Source organism: Lagopus leucura, unplaced genomic scaffold, assembly GCF_019238085.1.
Source record: "Lagopus leucura isolate 7727_CA_CO unplaced genomic scaffold, USGS_WTPT01 Super-Scaffold_100001, whole genome shotgun sequence".
Lineage (NCBI taxonomy): Eukaryota > Metazoa > Chordata > Aves > Galliformes > Phasianidae > Lagopus > Lagopus leucura.
In genome coordinates, this window is record NW_024962262.1 from 33,985,217 (window position 1) to 33,999,821 (window position 14,605).

Genomic DNA, 14,605 nt, shown 5'->3' on the forward strand with positions numbered 1-14,605 from the left:
TTTTTCTGAGAAATAATCTTCATGGTTACAGTTGTACTGATAAATAAAAGGGGGATAAAGAACAGTGCCTGACCTTGAGGCCCGAGTGATATAGACAATTCATTTCTATACTGCTGAGATCTACATTCTTTGAAGTTGTTTCATTCAGCAAAGAACAAGTAGGAGCAGTCCAAGAAAAAGCCAATGAGCTAACAATTAATCAGTGCAGACAGACAGGGCTTATTGCTGGAGTTCACATCTTGTCTTTCATTTCCTTAGGAGATACAAACCCTCTGTCTTTCACTCTTGATCGGTGCACATCAATATTGAAACAAAATTGTAGAGGTGCCACAAATACCTCTTCTATCTTTGTATTCCTGACCAAGGACATACAGTCCCAGCCATATCCCTGTACCTGTCACTGCATTAAATGGAGCATCTCTGCTCCTAGGTCATTGACTTTTCTTGTTTGTAAGCTGACTGTAGTTCATTCTTTCAGCACAGTTCACATTAACCAGGTACTAGTATTATGCTAAGATCTTCCAATTCATCCTGAGGCTGGAATCCTCTGTTTTCTTGACAGTCTATATTCAGCACTGGCTGCTTAAAAAGTCTGGCCACAAATCTCTAAGCTTCATATGCAGCTCACCTTGTGTGGCTGTCATGTCCCTGAACAACATCCTCAAGAGGTCTTTATTTTGCCTCAGGGAAAGTCACATTTCTGACAGCTGCAGTATTTGGAGATGCTTTTCAGAAAGTACCAATGGTTCACAAAGTCAAACCCCAAGGCCTACTGCAAGAGAAATCTACATGCTCTGAATCAGATCTGAGTTTCCCTTTTCCAGAAATATGCAAAGACTAAAGATCGTCACAACCAAATTCCATCACTTTATCATCTAACACTCACAGCCATCCTGACAGAGTACCTTCTGCAAACCATCCTTGCAGAGTGAAAAAAGCTAGGCTGTCTGTATGTTTTAAATGTAGGCTTGGCTAACTGGGTCTACTCAGACTTCAGTAGTCTCTGAGGGCAATATCTGGTAATAATCAGGTTGCAACAGATTGACCATAAAAACACGAGGAAAAATTTCTTTACTGTGAGGCTGACAGAGCACTGACTGGAATGGGCTGTCCCAAGGTTGTGGTGTCTCCTTTTCCAGAGATATTGGGACCTACCTGCACACCAGCTGTGCAACCTGCTCTAGGGAATCTGCTTTAGCAATGGGGTTGGACTGGGTTATTTCCAGAGGTCCCTTCCAACCCCTGTGATTCTGCGATTCTGAGTGAAGTTGTGCTTCTCCTGGTAATGTCTGAGACATCTTATTACTGAAATCTCTGTCATTCAGCAGTGACACGTATTTGTGATCTGAAAATAAAAGTGGTATAATTAGTAAATCTATATATTCTTACTCATGGCTCAGCTCATATTCAAAGTGTAGTCATAGCATACATATGCTTAACTCTTATTCTCCTTCTCCCAGAGAATATTCAGGGAGTTATCAAATATCTATGATCTTTTCAATCCTTGCCAAAACAAACTTGCTTGAAGTTCTTCACAAATGTCCCATAAATCTGGCAGTACCTTTACCTTTCTTGCTTGCTTGAAGTAAAAGAGCAAATCCTACACTTCAGTAATATAAATATTTAATATCTGACTTCTGCAAGGATTGCTTGTTCTCAAGAAGTGGAAGAAAGCTCACAAAACAGCAAAAAAGTGCTGCAATTCCTCAAAATGCAGAAAATTCCCAATTTTGTTGTATTTGTGTAATTTTCGTTGTTCCTCAAAACACAACGTATATTGGGCTATTTTCCACATTTTAAACCATCTGGTTTTATAAATATTTGCTTGACTGCTCTAAGTGTTATATGGATACCATGCCAAGATTTTTGCTCTTCCATAAAGGCTGTCCCCATAGCTGAGTCTCCTATTAGTGAGTCTTAAATCATCTTCTATCTAAGCTGATGGACGTGCCATTTTAATCTATAGATACATGTTCCTTTTTGGCAATTACTCCAGTTAAAAGGACGAATGAGCTCCATGACATAGCGGACTACTTATGTATTATTTATAAGGAGGAAATCTTCATAAAACTACTTGTCCAACTTTCTTCTTAAAATAGCCCTAGAGTTTCATATTAACAAAACCTCTTCATTTATCTGTGTTCTTTCCAGAGCCCTGTACTTTAAGAATATAATGGCACTTCAGGAAAAAAAAATCAATACTATTCTATTTGAAGATGAGAGAGTCAATGGAGCAAAGTTGTATGGAGGCATTCAATAGGAAACACTGAGCACTAGTACATCTAAATAATAGTATGACTCAAAGCTTCATAGATTCAGAAATTCTTTCTTCTTGGATTCAAAATAGTGAGTTCTCCTAGGAAAAGAACTCCTTTTTCACAGTATCTACTCACTCATCCTGAAGTAGATAGCTCCATTTAGTCAGCTCAATAGAAGTAATTTTACACTGGCTCCGCTGATTCGATCACATGGCTTCGTTCAAAGCCCCTGACCACAGAGGTTTTCTGCTCTTTGTGGCACCCTAGGATGCATCATATGAGCTTCATCTGCAGTTCAGAGAGGAATGGTCTCCCATGTGTCTTGTGTTAAGACAGTCTTACCAGATGTCAGATATCCTAGGATGATTATAGATGCTGATGAGAAAGCAACCAAAGGGCAATTTTCATCTCCACTGCCTAAAAGTGGGTGTTTAGCTCGAAAACAGACACCTACATTCATACACCTAGACCTTGATTTCTTAATTTCAAGTGGAATTGCTTCTCCAAATTCAGATGAAGTGGACAGCACCAATTATATATAAAGTACATTTTTTTAAAGAGTGGATTTTTACTGCTAGCTCACGTCATTTGTAATGGAATACCAGCATATTTTCCTATAAATTGTTCTGAACAGCTCTGTGAAGTATTTAATGTGCTTCTTCTTAGGGAGCATTTGTTAATTTCAGGTATCAGCTTTACATTTTCTGTCTTGTCAGTTCATGCCTGTATGCAAATTAGAAAATGTGGTTTTGGCACTCAAAATTTAGTTACAGATCATTGCATCCTTACTGCATTTTTGCCAAGTCATTTAAAAACTAAATGATTTCTTCTTCTGTGATCTAAAAATTGCTATCTAATTTCTACCTCTGTTATTGTCTGGTTTTAAATAATTTTGTTCACACAAAACTACTTACTGCTTACAACTATGAAGTGAAATGCCACAATATCTGTGTTAGTTTTTCCAATATGTCACAAGAGAAATTAAATTATGCAGACTTAAAGCTATTCCACATGATCACACAGGTAGCCTAACACATTCTGTGAAAGTTAAGAAGACTTAAGGCCAGGCTGGATGTGGCTCTGGGCAGCCTGGTCTGATGGTTGGTGACCCTGCACATAGCAGGGGGATTGAAACTGGATGATCGTTGTGGTCCTTTTCAACCGAGGCCATTCTGTGATTCTATGATTGAGTATCCACACTTTCCTCTGAAAGTCAAGTTGCAAAATTGCCATTTGTCTCTGTAAGCAAACAGCTTGATTGTTTAGTTGGCCAAGAGGGACTTCATAGATACCTAAATAAACAGTTAAGATCCTCATGCATAACTTATCTATAGTCAGAAGAAATGTGTAAAATTTTCCCAGCACATACATTTGTCATTTGGACAAATAGTTTGTGTTTGGCATTACAGTTTTATAAAAACTAGCTTACAATAAATGATGATGTTTAGTTTCTTTTTCTTCAGAATGATGGCAAAATGTTAAAAGTAGCCAAACTGTAACAAAAAAAGGGTTATTCCAGAAGTGAAAAAGATGGCATTAAGGCAAACACTAAGATCCTATTTCATCACAGAATTTGAAAAATGTTATTGCATGAATATTCTACCTCCTTTCAGTTGACCGGCTTCTGAAAGAGTTCCTCTGGGATACATACCTAATGCTCACGGTCAAATGTGTCTTCTATTCACATTAGGATGCACAAGATATATGCAACTGAAACTTCATTCCAAATGAGAGAATATGAAAAATCTCACAACTCTGAACATTATCTTCATACCTAGAAAACAAACACACTTCCAGATAACTATTCTCACAGTTGCCCACTAAATACAGCTATAATCATCTCTCGTATCAGGCCAGCTAGGAAATAAGAAAATAATCTAGTCATATGACTCTTTCATCACTGACCTTTTCTTTGAGACTACAAACAAAATTACCAGATAGGAATAGCTGTAGAGAAGGATTATGAATGAACTGTGATTTTGTGTAAGTACCATGTTTAACAAAAGCTGAAATAGTTATTAAACAAGTCCTGTCACAAAGGGCTCATTAGTGCTTTCAAGTGTTAAATTCTTAGAATAATCACCTTCATGAAGTAGGTGTTTTTTAAGGACCCTATCTGTTCTTATGTACTCATTGAGTAATTATTAATGCTTAATTATTAAACTGAGTTTTTGAGCAAGTGTTCTATTCACTGTTATGAAAATGTCAGTAAAATACGAAGTTTCAAATATATGAGAGTAAAAAGAGGATGTAAAACACCAGCCTCCCTCTTTTTTATGGCTGTCATGTAACCTACAATATCTTTTTCAGGTTTTCCAAGGATGTGGTCAGCCTAAGCCAGCACCTGCCCTGAGGTCTTCCCGTTCAGTCTCTGAAAACTTCAATACACGGTTTAGACCATATAACCCAGAGGAGCGACCTACAACTGCTGCTGGCACAAGTTTGGATAGGCTGGTAAGGCAAAATGTACTTCATTCTTCAATAAGTAGAAATGGTTTGGTAATACAGTAGAAGAATGATAATCTCTTGACAAATTTTTTTTTAATAATTTCATAATCACTTCATATAGTTTCTGTGCCAACTGTTCTGACATTCAATAACTTTTTTTCTCCCATTGGAAATACAACAGAATTGCATTCTAGGAGAACAATATGACTCACTTTTTATGTATTAGAAATGTTAGAAGACAATAAATTCTTTCCTGCAAGCCAAAAATTAGATGAGCCAAGAAAGGTACTTTGCAATATGAATTCTCTTTGAAAAGTAATCTGCAATAATACTTTTTTTTTTATTAAGGTATTTAAAATATCTAATACATCTTTAGCCGTCAGTTCAAGACATCCACTTGCAAAGGCACGTTGATTTGTTCCACTCCTTCATTTAATAATAAAATAACAACTACTTTATTTCCATCCATCTAAAAAATTGACTTTTATCAGCTGAAACATGAGTGATCATTAATCTTGTTTTATTTAATCAATCATTTCAAAAACAAGACTTTAACACAAGATTATTTTCTCCACTACCAGTCATCAGATTTTCATTTCAGATTATGATGCTCCTGCTATTTATACATCTAAAGATTTATAGTAGGCTAATTATTATAGCTTCTAATACTATCTCAGCAATTATCTCAAAATAAGGCCAATGGGCAAAATTAAAGACTTGTAAAGCATCTGAATCAGACAGTATAGCACAGCCTGTGCTTGCCATGGTTATTGCTGAACACTTGTACAGCATTGGTCTGTCTTTTAGAAGAGACTCATGTTCAGGCTGCAGGAAGAGTGAAAGAGGAGAAGCAACCCATTGGGAATAGCAGCTGGTAGCTGGGCCTGAGCATTTGGTGGGATGTCATTCTGCTGAGTGCCTGACAGATTTGAGCTGCACTGCAGCATGACAGTGCCTTGCTGATTGTGAGTCTAAACTATCTAGAAGTTATTCCAGTATGCACCATACACCCAAATACACTAATTCAATCAGGATCTGAGTCTCTCCTTGGACCATAATTCCGTAAATTCCTTTGATAATCACCACAGTATTCCATACCACAGATCACACCAAAGTCTTTCCAAAAGCCTATGCTGTAGCCCATCCATTAATCTACTGTATTCCCTCAATCTCTGTTGCAATTCAAATGAAAACTATCAACTTTCTAGTCAGGACATGGGATTGCTCTGCAGCTAAACCCAATATTTTGAGTTCTCTTTTTCGCTGGAAATGGTATAGCTTGATTATCCTAAAATGAGGAACAGAAAAGATCTCTGTTGTACAGTTAGATGTCTCTAACACAGTAGATTCATAACACAGTATAGCATCTTGGGCTAAAAATCTTGCTGGTAATGCTCAATTCATATTTGACAGTATCTTAATTTTATCCTATCTCTTGAGATTCACAGAAGCAGTCCTTTTTGCTTGGTGCAGTGTAGGGCCTGGATCTTAACTCGAACTTACCAAGTTGAAGTTAAAGGTCATTGAAGCAAGCAGACTTTAGTCATGCTCTGGTCAAAGTTAAAGGCTGAAAAAGAGTAAGGTGAGAGGAAAGCCACAAAGGGAAAGAAAGGCTGGTAGCACAGGTCCGCTTGCTATATTGTAAGAACTGTTGGAGCATTTTTGCACTGAAAAATGCTTCATAAGATCTTCCATGTTCACTTCTAAATATTGTTGTCTTTTTACACTACAAACTTCCAAAATACTGGGCAGCATCTTGAATAAAGCACTAATGTGAGATAGATATGCTGCTGGCCTTTAAAGGCTGTAACAAATGAAAACTGCCAGTGAAGGCAATCCCTCATTACTCAAAATAACTTCTAGAATTTCAAAGGGGATTTTTCCCTACGCAATTTAACTAGCTTTATTGAGGCATTATTTCAGAAAAAGAAAAAAAATAATAATAATTTAGCGTTATTGCTTTTTCTGTGACGAGTTATTACAGGAAAATGGTTATTTGTCTTTCTTGCTGGTGATATTTAAAATAGTAACTATTCATGCCCTGTTAGCTATGTGTGTGGGTATCAAATCCATCTCCAAACGGCAGTGATACATGTGTTGTCTCCTTTTGGGTTGAGAGCAACAATCCCTGAAACTTGAGATGGCCACTGATCTGAGCTGGAGCGAGGAAAGGCTGTTTATGTGGATTAGGGCAGAAGGCCTTGTTTCAGAGCTGTAATCCCTTAGCAACACTTGGGAAAGGTCACTGCCTACATCTCACACCATCCTCAGTAATTTTATCCAGAACGATATAAATGTTGCACTCCTGCCTCACAGGAGCACCATTCAACCTGCCTACATTAGACTCTCAGTGTGTTACGCAATGAATCATTCCTTAAATCACTCTCTTCACTAACTATAGACAGAACCTGGAAGACCAGCTTCAGTTAGTTCCTCCCCATCCTTGCATCATTAACAGGACACAGAGAATCCCACTCAAAGCAGTTTTCCAGTCTGCACACTGATCATTTCCTATTGCTTATTAAATACAAATGTACAGCAGGATGAGAATTTTGATAGTAGTGTCAAATGTTTAAAGCCCCGTTTGATTATTATAGATGTAAGAAATACAAATAAGGAGTAATTATTATCTGCTTTTATGTAGAGGAACTTTCCCTCATTGAGTCAGCCTTACATTAATGCTGTTAGAAGTCTATTCTGGATATTTTATTCATAAAACACTGTTAGACCATTTAAGTTTTAACTGTCACCACAAAGTCCAAACATCCAGCTATGCAAGCCTCAAAAGGAGAAGTAACAAACAATTCTGCTTTCATGTCCTTGACAACGTGCCCTTAGAAGTGACTGAGCTTAGAAAATATTTCCTCTGCATCTCAAGTAGATAGCATATCTGAATCAATTTTTAACTCATGCTCATATTCCTGTTTATGAGCTTAATTCAGTTGAGCATACTTTATCAGGTATGTTGCAGAAAGCAGATCTCTCATAAGGAGTCTATAGTGAAACAGTCAGGTACTGAACCCTTCTGAAAACACGCTTCTTCATCCTTGCTGAACTTGTTTAATTAATCCAGCTATTGCATTTCAAGAAGAGAGGTTTCCATGTGTTACTGTCACAGTGTTAACCAGAAAAGCTTAACAAAGAAAAAATAGATCAAAATTAATTGTGAGAAATGTGAAAAAGCCCTAAAGCACACGTAGGTGAATTTAAATGTATTGGTTGTATTTAGGAAGTCACATAGATATTGAGAGAATTGTCTAAGCATGGGTGTAAAGCACTATCTGAGACTCCTGACTGTACTAGAAACAAGGGACTGACTGATGTGGTGAGAAGATTCAGGTACCTCCAAAGTAGCTAAGGGGAGCCAGGTAGAATATGCTGCAGCATCTCAAGCAGAACCTATGTTCAGGCAATTACATCAGGTCTTCTCAGCATGGGGCCTAAAAGCCAGGCTCTTTCCAAAGTCAATGGAGAGAGACATATGTCTTCAGAGAGTGACTTACCCCAGCAGTTACAGACACTGCTCACCGAGTGGGAAATGAAAGTCTCAATTTAGTTATCCACATTTAGATATGCAACGCTGTTTGAGATGCCTCAGGGTATCTAGAACATCAGACTGAGCTGGCAGTTAGGACAGTCCTTCATGATGCCTGTGTTCTCCTGGACAGGGGTTGAAAATAAAGTAGGATACCTAAGATGCCTACTATCTGGCATCTGACTGTCGGATCCCCCTAGTTAGGATTCAGCTGCATAAACAGTCACTTAATACTACTTGTAACGCCTATGGTTTTCAAGATATCTAAATGTTACTAGAAAAAAACACAGAAAGCCTGTCTGGAAACAAGATGGAACCTCAAAGCTACTGAATTTATTTTACATGCCTATATTTAGGTAGCACTGAATGTACTTTGTATGCCTATATTTAGGTAACTGGATTCCAACCTATTTCTCTCCTGGTTATAACAGAAGCCAAAATGAGGAGTTTAGTGATTAAATGTAGAGATCAGTAGTATAAATATATACAATTGTCTTTCCAATTTTGATGCCTAAATGACTATCTCAGATTTGAATATCTATTTTTCATTTTTAATCGAGAGAAATGATGGCCATCATTCATTTGTCTAAACATAGGTTTATGCAATTGAGATGTGATTAAATATTTCTAAACTATAATTTAGCTCATAATGTACATATTTAAACCTCTCCGAGAAATCATTTCCCAGCTCTCTTCTACAAAGTGCCAAATAGTGACAACTTTACACTAAGGCATCTAGCAATTGCATCTAATGTTAAGATAAATAGTGTCAGAAATTAAATAACTTTAACCGTGGAACTCATCTGCTTCTGTAGAGTACGAACTAAGATTTCTTATTTAATATACACTGCTTTTAAAAACTCGCTATCTTCTCTGTGGTTGCCTGTTTGGTATAACCTGTTTTGTTTTTCTTTTCTTTTGTTTGTTTTGTTTCTGTTTTGTTTTATTTCATTTTGTTTCTTCTGTTCCCTGAATCTGTTTCCCTCTTGCTTCCCAGAGGACTATCTGGAGGACAATGCAACATGGTGTAAGCTTTGGTATTCTTATTCTTCATCTTCATTCCCATTTGTCTTTGTACAGTGCTGGGCTAAACAATTCTTTAAGTTTCAGATTCACCATCTTTCCTTTCTGTGTCTCAAGTAGGCTAAAACACTGGCAGTAATTTTACACTAAGTCGTTTGGTGCTGCCCAGAGCTTAGGGCTGCTGATTCTTTCCAAACAGGGGTGCATTCCCTCAGTGAACTAAAAGCTGCCCTAAGTGTCTACATGATCTCAGCCACCATATATGCATGTGCAGCAAAGCAGACACTGCAGTGGCACCAAGCTCTGGGGCCTGTGTGTTTAGATAGCACTCAAGCAAAGGAAACAATCTCCCAGGCCATCCTAGGCTCCCTAAAGCTATCCTTGTCTCACTGTCTAATCTTGGGCAAACCACTTAGATGCTTTGTGTGAGTTTGCAATGTAGATCCCCTTAGTCTTCTCAGTTTCAAAAGTTTTGTGAGTTTTGGAGATCCATGAGTTTCAGACAAAGGCCCCCTCAGCAGGTCAAGGAGAGTCAGGAAGGCAGCACCACACGGGTATGCATCACCTCACTTGTGAAGTACCTCACAGGCCTATTATATCCTGCTTGTTAGCAGGACTAATTAATCTACAGAGCAACATGTTGATCTAGCCATACCTACTTCCTGCATTTGAGCAGCCTCAAGTACCTCTGAATCCACCATGTCACCATACAGCACAGTGCTGCTTTTATTCACCTGGAATTTCTCCCAAGAACATAAAATGCAGCCTGACCTGGCTGGACATGTGTAAAATAATTCCACGTTCTCTTTCAAGAGGACGTGGAAGCTTTCTTGATTTTCCACAAGGGAGCTGATGCACTATTAACCATGTAATGCATAATGCACATGCATACTATGCAGACAGGCAACTGAGAAATTGGCCATAGCATTTGGGGAGTGATTTACATTCAAGCACAGTATAGTGGATGCATAGATAAGTGGATGAAAATGCACCCAGTCTGAAAATTAAACCCTTTCATGCTCTTTACTTGTGGGAGGTGAATATATTTTGTCACACTTTGTAGGAAAATGTTGCCTTATCTTCCCTCCTGGTTTCTTTAAAATAAAAGTAAATTAAGACTCAGCTTCTCTGAACAAAAGAACCTGAAATGGCTAATTTAGGAATATAGTGGGATGTATTTTAAGTGTCCATTCATTCATATTTTTAAAGTATATTTTATTCCATTGTGTAATGATTTCTGTTGCAATAAAAAACTCAGTAGTAACCTAAGAAATCCGTTGTGAACAATTCCTTCCCAATGCACCAAAACTACTTGAAGCAGAAAATATAATTCAAACAAAACAAAAAAAATCAGTAGACCAAAATTAACAGGACAGTATACCTTGAAGACACTGAGGTGAATTGCCTGGCGAATCCTCTGGGGCGCTCCCAACAGCAGAATTTTGTTAGAATCCTTCTAGTCCAGGGTCTAGACATGTTAAATATATGCAATGATAGCACAATATTCCTGAGACAGGATGTTTATTGTCCAGATTTTATTTCTCTAGAGACTCTAGAATAAAATCAGCGCTTATAAGAAATGAATTTTTCAAACACCTTTTGCATACAGAGCCCATAGGGAAAAACGCAATGAGTCTGTAAAAGACTCCATAATTCAGAAAGTATTGGTCACACTTTTAAGAGTGAAGCTAACAGACTCACACAAGTGTTTAAGATGCCTACTGGCTTCCCACAGGCTACTCCCCCACAAGGCGTAGATGTTGTGCTGTTGGACATGCCATCTCTTCCTGTGTGCTATTAATTATCAACAGATCATTCCTGTAAAATGCAAGCTGCTCAGCTCCTGCAATTTTAGATCTTGTGTATTTAGAGTCCCGCTTCTCATTATCTATCTGGATACAATACATACAATTAATAAATAAATTTTTCAACATTTGTCGTGGTCATTTGGTATCAGATTTAGGATTCGCTTGCTTCTTCTTGAAGAGGTGTTCACTTAGAATCAGATTTTGGTTATCCTTGGTTTCTATGTAACTGCAACATCTAAGTTTAAATCTGCGCTATCACATTTTCCTTTCTGGTTAACACTAGTGGCAAAGGTGGTGAGTGATGGCAGCTGTCAGAATCCCCGCAGGAGACCTGTCTGAGATCAGTTTTTAAAAACTGTGGTATTATTCCATAACCCAGCTGAACAGTTCTGCATGCTGCTGTCCCTGATGCATTGCACTCCTAATGTGCATGAAGCTGTTACTAAGAAAGTGCTTTATTACAGTGATTGCCTCTGTCTTCAGGTGGAATGGGTCAGCCTGCTGTTCAAACTTGGTTTAGTATGAGTAAGGAAAGACTATCTTTCAATAATAGCAGTAAAACAGTTCTCTGCCTCAATTAATTGTCCAAGAAAATGTAAAATCTTGATCACCATGCAGTGTCTCTCTTGCCTGAATAGGGATGTGTTGTCCGACTGTCCCATTGAACACAGCATTTGTTTTGAGCATCTTTTAAAAATGTACTTGTTAGGAAGTTGAGCTTCCTTTATCCGACGGGTGTCAAAATCCACTTAGAGTCATCATCTCACTTCCAGGAAAGTCTTGGAGGTATAAGAACAATAATGTGCATCTGTTACCATTATGTGGCATAAAAAGCCCGTAAACAGAATCTGCTCCCAATTAGTAGACTTCTCTACAGGCAGTGAAGATGGAAAAAAAAAGCAGTCATGGGTCTCCAGTTGTTGAGGTATGAAGTGATTCCAGAACTCGGCTACTAGTGTAAAGAAAAGCAGGATGTACTGGCTAAATTTTGCATGTGTGCATATCAATCAATAAAAACATGAAGTTGGACTTATTTGCTCTATCTTTTAACACATTGCTATTTAAATCTGAGCCATTGTGTCATTCTCCTATTAATCAATGGCAAGATCTAGACACCTCCAGACCTTGCTTAAGGTACTCATTTGGAAATGACAAGAATCTGAATTACGATTTGAATTTCACATTTCTCCCCACTGAGTATGAAGAGAGTCTGAATGATTAGCTCAGACAGCCAATTTGTAGATGTCTTAATGTAACAGCAATACCAGGATTTGGAGTTAGAATTTATGAAACAGAAGTGCACAAAAGGAGAACTGCATCTGCAAAATATATTGATTGATATTTCTAATCGTATTTCTAATACAGTTATTGTTGTAGTATTATTAGGCAACTAGGAGGTTCACTAGTGTGCAGAAAAAATAGTTCATTCTGGAGGCTGCACAAATTGGCCAATGGCAATTCCCCCCACTGTAACTGGATTAAAATCCAGTTCCTTCCATTTGATATTTTTTATTCTGCTCAAAAAAGGGTATGGTTGTTTGCTTTTTTTCAGTATACAGAAAGCTTTTATTATCAGCCTCTAGAAGATGAGCCTATGTAGGAAATATATCAACACTGTTCTTTCAGCTGAAAGATAGATCACATTTCATGTCTGTGTATGAATCTTTGCAGAGGGAAAAGTAAATTCTTAATGTTCTTGTTAATGCCACAGAAAGATACTGACTGTATAAAAATCCTCTGCAATTTAGCATTTTGACATAATACTAAGAGAAGCAATTGGCAGCAGATCTTCTATCTCTACTTGCAGTACATAAACCATGCTCATTTAGATGCTTCCAAGTAACATGAGAGTAACAACTATGACTGACTACCTGTCTGAAAGTTGTTATGCTGCAATGTATTCTTGCAGGGTTAATATGACTACTAGCAACAGGTTCTAAAAGCATTACTAAGTTTTCATTAAAAAGGGATTTTGTAATATATCACCAGTTCATTTACCACTAGAGAATTAGAGGGTCCTTTTGTGCAAGTGATCACAGACCATAAGATATCTTCTCAGCATCAAGTTAGATGTACACAAGTATGGATACCAACCAGAGAAATTAAAGCTTTGGTTATTTCTGAATTGCAAGAAGTGATTCTCACTCTCAAAAGAAAAAATATGTGTTACCCTATAGTGGCAATTAGTTCTCTGGAGCCTTTTTCAGCAGTTTATATTGTGCTAGATTGCAGCACACAGATATATTGTGAACTCATATCAGGAGGTGCAATGCTGGACTCCACTAATAATAAATAGTAGGTTACAGCAGACTAAAAACTGATTTCCCAAGCTCACACATTTTTCTTGGCTGTTATAGAAATTGACACCTTATGGACTTTTAAGTATACTACTAGTAGTTAAAGGCACGTAAAATACTGGAACTAAGAAGATTAATCTCCATACATATAGTGACCCTTTGCTGAACTTGCCTTAGTCGAGAACAAATATTTTACATTTTAATAGATTTCCTATATTTTCTTCCACCTTTTCTCTCCCATTCTGCAGTTATATCAGTGTATTAGTTAGTATAGGTTGGTCGGACAGCAATACAAAATGCTTCTTTAATGTAGCTGCTCATAAAGAGAAAATATTGAGTGAGTAATTCTAAACATTAATTGATAGGAAAGACAAGACCTTTAATTATACTGGGAAGGAAGAAGGAAAGGCTTCATCATATCTGAGTATATCATATCCATCATCAGCTAAGAATTAATCTAAAGTTATGCATGCTAACAGACCCAGCAGCACTTTTTTGACTGTAGGTCTGGGTATAGACCCTAGCATCACCATAACTCCAATGCTAGGGCGAAACACATAGCTCCTGTATTTCTACTTTAGATACTAAGTCATCCTGGAAAGCAGGAACATGCCTTCAAGTTCCTTCACTAAATCCCACTCTGGACAATGGCCTGTACTGAGGTACACAGCAATAGTGAACTACAGCTACAGGAATAGGAGTTAGTTGTATGGGCTCCTTCCACAGCCATCTAAGAAAACAGGCATTTTCTGAGCATAGGTTTGTTAATCTCCCCTGGTAGCAATGAAGAGCTAGTTAGGGTGATCAATAGCAGGAAGGATTATTCTGCTGAAACACAAATGCCTCATCTAAGGGAGGGAAGGGAGAAGTTCTGAAATATCAAGGCATCTACAAGGAACTAACAGACATGATAAGGTCCTTGTAGGAGTTCTTCAATCTTCTGAATGCTCCAGAGGACTCTGAAATGTCATTAGACTCAATTATTTTTGTTATTGAATGACATGTGTAGGAGATATTTATTAGATCCTAAATCAGACCAAAAATAGACATTCAGCCAAGTGAATAACTCCCTAAACTCCACTGCCTAGAAGACCAATAGGCTGAAAAGAGAGTCGTCTGCATGGGAACTGTGAGGTCACAACTTGAACTGGTGATTGAGCACCTGGTGATTGAGCACTTGGCAAAGGTGTGTGGCTGACCCAGGAAACAAAGGCAAATTGTTGGCACCTATATTGC

At 37.8% G+C, this 14,605-nt stretch overlaps 1 protein-coding gene across 1 annotated transcript in view; it reads left to right on the forward strand.

Moving 5' to 3' along the window:
• The window catches only part of GPC6 (glypican 6), a 738,606-nt gene that overhangs the window by 672,999 nt on the left and 51,002 nt on the right, over positions 1 to 14,605 (forward strand). Inside the window, exon 6 of the mRNA XM_042867958.1 lies at positions 4,569 to 4,712. Coding sequence (XP_042723892.1) covers positions 4,569 to 4,712 — 144 coding nt within the window. The remainder of the gene's footprint in view (positions 1 to 4,568; positions 4,713 to 14,605) is intronic.